The sequence below is a fragment of the Xiphias gladius genome, chromosome 22 (assembly GCF_016859285.1).
Source record: "Xiphias gladius isolate SHS-SW01 ecotype Sanya breed wild chromosome 22, ASM1685928v1, whole genome shotgun sequence".
NCBI classification, from domain to species: domain Eukaryota; kingdom Metazoa; phylum Chordata; class Actinopteri; order Istiophoriformes; family Xiphiidae; genus Xiphias; species Xiphias gladius.
The window spans coordinates 23,493,665-23,500,877 of record NC_053421.1 but is presented as its reverse complement, the minus strand read 5'-3'; the positions used below and the strand labels follow the sequence as shown (position 1 = coordinate 23,500,877).

Below are 7,213 nucleotides of genomic sequence, written 5' to 3'. Positions count from 1 at the left end.
TTTCCAGTCCCCGGTTCAGTGGCCAGAAGCGCTCGGCAACACAACTCCCTGTGAAGCAGACCTCGGTACCGTGCCTTGAAGCGGAGCCGGTGAAGTGTTGATATTAGTAGGCAGTCACAAGGAGTGAGGAGACAGAGGATGCCTGCTAAACCTACGGAGAATGTGAAATTGCCAAGTCATTGTGATGCTCTGCTATCGATTTGAAAGGATACAGAAGCAACTGCTGGCTGATGATTAAAACTGACAAACAGGTAAAGGCAAATTCATTACAACAAAAGATTGTCAGGATATAAATAGTTAAATACTGCATATTCCTTTTTTTTTTTTTTAAAAAGAAATGAAATGATAAGTCTGACTTTGCCTCTATCAGGGCTGCAAATTTCTCTGTTTTAGCAAGCTTCTAAAGTTTAGTTGCTGAAGTGTGAGGATATCTGGCCTAATGTGTATTTAAAAAAAAAAAAAAGTTTGGTACAATGAGTGCACAACATTTTGGAAATAAGACTGAAAGATGCAAAGTGTGTGTATATGTTGGTGTGTGGGCTTTAGAAATGTCCATCCTATAAAGTACACTAAAACTGTTGGGTTCTTTTATATCCACTAGAGCCAAAATGATTAGTCAATTAATCAATAGTTGATCGACAGAGGCATTTCCCCCCCATTTTTCAAGCAGAAATGTCCCATCCTTTCAGTTGTGAGAAGTTGTTGCATTTTTTATGTCTTATGTGATGGTAAACTGAATATCTTTGAGTTCTGAATTGTTGGTCAATCAAAACGAGCAATTTGAAGACGTTACTTTGGGCATTAGGAAACTGTGATGGACATCTTTAACACTTAATATTTTCTCAAATATTCAAAAAAAATTTCAAATTATTGTATTAATTGGGAAATTGATTTAAAAATAAATCTAAATGACCATAATTGTTAGGTACCACCCTAAACTCAACAGTTTCAGTTTCTCTGTATAATCTATGAGTACATTTTAAACTATCGTGCATCCATCTGTTCAAATATCCACATTTATGCATCATTTTAACTTAAACTGTCTTGTCAATGTTTGTTCTTTTTGTTTTCAGCATCAGACAAGGTGAGCTTCCATTGGCTTCCATATGTGTCCTGGAGGAGAAGATATCAACAATATTACAGGCTGCATCCGACCTATAATAGTTCATGAAACCATATGAAGCAATGCTGCTGCAGGAGGCAGGAGGTGAGATGAATATGCCCATACGAACCACAACATGCTGTCCTTGCTCTTAATAAGGACGCACAAACCTCACATGCAGTTTCCTAGCACTGTAGTGAGGTAAAGGATGAAACATAAATCATCGGGTTACAAATAGTGCCTGCAAACAACCTTGTTAGACGCAAGGGGTCGCAATGTCTCTCTCCGTTAATTTCGGCCTCGTAACAGCTCCCTTCAAATTAACTCTGAAATTATGTCAAATCAGTGACTTTACCTGTAAGTTGTTCGTGGTGTACTGAGAAAAACCTGTTGTTGTGACTTCATGTTTGCGAGGACTGAAACTGTATGAGACCGCTTCCTTTGTTTCTCTTCGCAGTAAAGCAACCTAACTGTAACATCACGGTGCAGGTCATGGGCCGATTTGCTTTAAGCCAAACGAAGGATTTTAGTGCGCGAAAGATACAACTAATTTTCGACAGATTGTATTTGTTTGATGTAGACACTCGTCTTCTTCTCGCCACATCCACTGAACAGTTATTTTCCCGGACTGTACCACAAAGTTTGTCGGAGGGGTGTTCGTCTTGTTTTGGTGGCTGTGTGTACTTGATTACATAATTATAAACGACCCCCCCCACCCCCCGTATTTCCTAAACGGTAGTGTCTGAAAGTGTTGGTAGGGTTATGCCTTCTTAAAAATAAATAAAGGGGAAAATACTTTTTCTTGATGAGAGTCCTCGTAACCCCCCCCCCTCCCATATACTAAGTAAATCGTCCGACTGATTGACTTCGTTGGTTTTCACATTTCGAAAAAAAACGTACTGACTGTTAACTTTATACCAAGTTAGCACCCTAGTAATGCTAAGCTAACTTTGTTGTTTAGCTACATCTTACAATTAGTTGATCAGTGTTTTATACCGGGGTTGTTGTTTTTTTTAAAGAGAAAATGGATGACGTCGGCACGGTACTTTCTCTGCTGGAAATTAAAGCCTATTAGCCAGATAGTCATCTTTTTCTGGGCTGTCGGCCTTCGGAGGTTGGGGGTGGGGGGGTGGGGGGGGCAGGGGGTTACCGTTAGCTAAACTTGGTTGTCTTTAGCGTTAGCTGGCTAAAGGCTAACGGTTAGCTGTAGCCGGCAGATGGTTCTTCACGCACACAATAATGTTGATGTGTTCCTGCGAAAAAGTGGATTTTAACATTGCGTCCCGCACCGTCGCTCGGCTTGTTTTCGAGGCCGAGCAAGATAACAGAAACGGAGGAAACTCATCCAATGGGAGGTAGGAGTTCCAACTTTTGTCTAACCAGGCTGTAACAGTTTTTCTGTGCTATATTATTAAACATTACTCGGTTTCTTTCTGCATACCCTTTGGGCCTTGGGTGTTCAACTGCACACAATATCATGTCAACAGATATCGCTGGTTGGCGGTGTTTCACATAACTACCGATCATTCAAGGGATATGTTTCTTACGCCAAAATAAACAGCAGTAATGTTGAGTGATGATCTTGGTGTCACCGGATCAGCTGTTCCTGGACACTTGCTTCACACTGCAGAAACTTGATTTGCTCGTTTGTAGTCTACCGCATTGTACTGCATCTGAATTGGCTGTGGTCGATGTGTAATATTGTACGATTATAGCTTGATATGGCTCGTGTTTTATGGCAGAAAAGATTAGGGTTGTATGGACCAAAGAGTGAAGGCGGCGCGGAGATTATGGTGGATTACTCTGGACGAACAAGTCTGTGCCAAGATTGTTCTTGTTCAAACAGATCACAGCAAATACTGTCAGACGTACTTGGGCCCTTGGCTTGGAAGTGCCTGCTTGGAAGGCAAACAATGGAGTGACACACACACAACCCTTCCCTGTCGGAGGACACATCTGCAGTATGTTTCCATGTAGTTATGACCTCAGTAGCATATAGTGGTAACTGGACCTTGTTATGATCTTTGTATTTTCAAAGGGTGTGTGGTTTATGTCTGCTACAGTGTCTGGTTGTTGCTGTATGAGATTGTGTGTTTCATCTTTCTCGCCAAGGTTTGGAAATGCTGGTATTTAGCTAGACCACCTGCTTTTTTGCCCAGGCATGGATCCGTATGGACTTTCCTTGCAACACACTGGGATGAAACTTCTCTCTTGGTGTATGTTTCTGTCCTCTGATAAACAGACTGGTGTCAGTCCGTCCCATGTTGGCAGAGTTTTGGCTATTTCTGGGTTACTTGAAGGGAGAAAAAAGATTAAATGATGCCACTTAAATAATAAAACAATTCTCCAAACCTGGGCTAAAGAATTCTTATAAAATAAACTACACCACCAAAAATAAATCCTGTTGATTGGCGTTCTAACAGGAACAGTATTCATTGCACATCGTCATTTATATCACATATTCCCAGTATTGGCAGAGCAGACAGTATCAAAGACAAGATGTAAATAGCCCTAGTCTTGCAGTCATTGTTTTAGTGGGAAAGTTGAACGATTAATATTTCAAGAAAAAACATATAAAGCAAACTGGTAGTCACATGTAGGTCAGCCTTTTGAATGCAAAGTTTCTGCTCTTTTCACTCCTCAGGTAGCAACTTCCAGGCACAGATCTGTCTTTGTCAGAGGCTTCAACTTTGGCAAAGATGAGCTTGATAATGCAAATGCAAGCTTGAAGTTTGCCAAAGGGAGGAGAGGAGAGAAGTACTGAAGAAAGAGTAACACCGGACATTGCAAGTGGTGCAGAGGAGGAAGGGGTGAGGCATATATACTGAACACAGAAGAGAGCTGATCGAGCATTTTAGTCACTCTTAGCCAACATATGTACAGACTGACAACTGGAAATGGATTAAATAAAGGAGAGGCCTGGGAAATTATCTGACGGGCCTCCTCTAAGCTTCCTGCTGCATCATTTTTGACCGTGAAGGAACCCCCCCCACCACTTTCATTTTGTGAACTGCTCGGTGGTTTTACCAGTTATGATCCGTTTCACTTGCTAGATGTGAAGAAACTTGTTTAACTTTGCAAGAAAAATGGGGACTAGGGAATCATCTTTAAATGCAGTTAGTGTTACTCAACAGACAGAACTGATTTCCCTGGAAGGAGTACTCCATGTGTTTACCTATTCTGTTTGTAAAATAGATCAAATGCAACATCACAGTCAGTCATGGGTCAGTGTCAGCTCTAAAGATGCAACAAGCCAATGTTGGTGCCCTTTACATGACTGAAAGAGAAAATTAACCCCCAGATAGCTCTGAAGATGACTATGTCCTCTCCTGTGGGATCAGAAGGTATCACTCTGGCTCAGCCCATCCCAGTCCCAGCACTGACTGTCCTGCCACCATCCTCAGATACAGAGTCCTGGTCTCGCTCACCTAGCCCTAGACTGTCACGCTTCAGCCGCCACAGTGGATCCCACCACAGCAGGACCCGAACTAAGAAACGAAATGAGGAAGAGAGAGGCTGCACTCCTAAGCGAGGTAAAACGCCACAAATTGTAGTAGAGACCACTGTGGAGAGGGGCACCATTCGACACCGAAGCCCTTCGCCCTCCCCCTCTGTGGCCACTAAGATGGAGGGGGAAGAGCAAGGTCAGGACAGCCCTTCACAGGACCTCCTCCTGCCACCGTCTCGCTCGTGGTCTCGTAGTCCCTCTCCCAGCCGCCGCTCCCGTTGGTCCCTCAGGAGCCTGCTCAGCAGAGACTCTGACTGGGACAGCTTCAGGTTAGTGTGCTGGATTCATCCCAAACAACCAGCCAAAGATTAAAAACATTACGATGAAAGAAATAATGAAATAAAGTGCTAGTGTGCAGAATTTCTTTACTCTGTAATGAGCAAAGGGCCCAAGCTAAAGTGTTATTTTCCTTCATTCATTCAGTTTAAGGCTCTTTCTTTGAAGATAGGCTCACGTACGTCACATCAGCAGCACCACATATGGTTCAATGGCTTGGAACAGAGCGTCCACACCGTCAGCACTATTTTTGACTGTCTCATGGGTATTCAGCGCTTATAGCTCTGTAAAACCTCAGCCAATTTGGATTCAGGCCAACTGAGACCGGATTTGCCTATAATGATTGACTGGAATGAGTAGCCTCTCATTTCTGTGTGTTGGTGGGGAATAAAAAGGCCTTACATCTGACAGATTTACGCTTAGTCCACTTTTCTCAGACACCACACAAGGTCAACTATTTTGGAACAGGGTGGTTTTAATTAGCTAATGGCTAAAACTAGTGAGGACAGATTACACTGTTACAATCCTGATTAAACTGACGTGATTCATGGCACGCAGTGACGTGAGATAAAAAAGCAGGCCAACACTCATATTGTAGAATTTAAGTGATGAAGCAAATAATGCACTCACTTCACAAAAAACTAAGAAAACATATATAATACATATGACCTGCTATTGACTGGTATTTTGAAGAATAGCATGAGCTTTTAGACTAGATAACCCGTTCAAATAAGCAAGAAAGCAAGGTTATGTAAACTGTAAACAAAGAAAGTGAGACTGCTGTTGTAGCAGCAAGGGGAAACAGAGCTGGGCCAGTCACAAGGAGCTGAGGCGGAGTTCATGCGCCATTTATCCTTCCTCTGAATCATGACATCACCTTCAGCCAATGGGAGTGGACTCTTAGTCTGATGATGTCATGTCAATCCAATCAGAGGACGTTCTGGGCATCACTGCAGTGGGCTGCAAGGGGCAAGCAGAGGGGGATTCTCTCCTGTCCTCCATATGAACAGCTGTGTCCTTGTCCTCTTCATTTACACATCATTTAATTGATTCAGTTATATTGTTTTGCTTGATAGTAATGAAACTTAATATTCAGAAACTAATGTTTGCATGGCTCAAAAAGCAAGTGAACGATTTAAGTTTGAACAAGGTCACGTAAATCCTAATACATATGCATCTTTTGTGACATAGGCTTTGGCAAACAAATGTCTAGGGTTATGATAACCATAATTCAAATAAGCCATAGAAGAAATATATAACCCTGTTCACAAACAGCTCTCAGTCAGTCTTTTGTTATACAATACTGGGTTTTCTGCTCAAAATTCTGAACAACTTCAAATTCAGATTTACAATGGCAAGACAAACATCTTCCAGGCCTGCGCCATTGCTTTGGTTTTACTTTGTCATAAGACAACACACACATAACACACTTGACCAAATATTCAAAAAAGAAAAACAGAGAAAAAAACATGGATTCGATACAGCATGAAACATATGCATAAAAAGTACAATAGAGAAAATACAAAACAAAACAAAACACAAGCAGTATACGAAGCAAACAAAGTGTTATACATAAAATTAAAGCACAACACAGGATAAAAACACTAAATGTTAAAGTAACTTATTTCCATTGTGATCCTGGCCTGTCCCATTCATGAAAGACAGCCTCCTCCTCACTATTGCCCAAAAGTTGTAACATGCAGATAAAATATTAAATACATGTAACTGTATCTCCCCTTTCCATGTGTTTAAATAAAAAGTTGGGGGAGCATTATTGCCTAAAACCACACTGAAGAAATTTCAAGTCGTCTGTACAAGTGTTTGTGCAGCATAACAAGCTCCTAAAACACAGTTGATCTGCATGTGCCAAACAACCTGGACATGGTTATAAAGTTTGCCCTAAAGGTGAGGTCCTAAGCAGCCCCTGTGGCCTTATTACATATGTTTATTGTCCTTGTTTAACAGTGGAAACTTTCATGCAGATAAAATCAGCTGCGGACAACTGACACTAGCCGCTTGAGATGCATTGGTGATACAGTGTTCTTGTTTTGTAAGAGTTTTTATCCTTATCGAAACAGTCCCTGATCATGTTCAAGTTTGTCCTGATTATACCTCAAGCCAGGCCTGCTCTAAAGGCTCTTTAGGCACAGCAAATTACTGGTGTCTCAGTCTTCATCCAGGGTGAGCATCCATCCATCCATGGACACTACTCCATGGTAATCTGTTATTGATAGTATTCCGAGAGGATGCCAAAAGATCTTCTGAAGACATCGTGAGGTGTTAGGGCTTTCTAAAATTGTTTTCCTGCATGGGCCAGTTTTCACCTT

At 41.7% G+C, this 7,213-nt stretch overlaps 1 protein-coding gene across 4 annotated transcripts in view; it reads left to right on the top strand.

Annotated features, from left to right (window-relative positions):
• Nucleotides 1-7,213, top strand: part of gramd1a (GRAM domain containing 1A) — a 30,616-nt gene continuing 23,403 nt past the window's right edge. The window contains exons 1-3 of one of the 4 annotated variants that reach the window (XM_040118859.1): nt 1-251; nt 1,074-1,207; nt 3,747-4,879. In XM_040118859.1, the coding sequence (XP_039974793.1) occupies nt 4,416-4,879 (464 nt within the window). In that variant the 5' untranslated portion in view covers nt 1-251; nt 1,074-1,207; nt 3,747-4,415. Of the gene's footprint in view, nt 252-1,073; nt 1,208-2,263; nt 2,458-2,481; nt 3,064-3,746; nt 4,880-7,213 lie in introns of those variants that run through there. The other 3 variants (XM_040118860.1, XM_040118861.1, XM_040118863.1) reach the window with 3 other exon arrangements.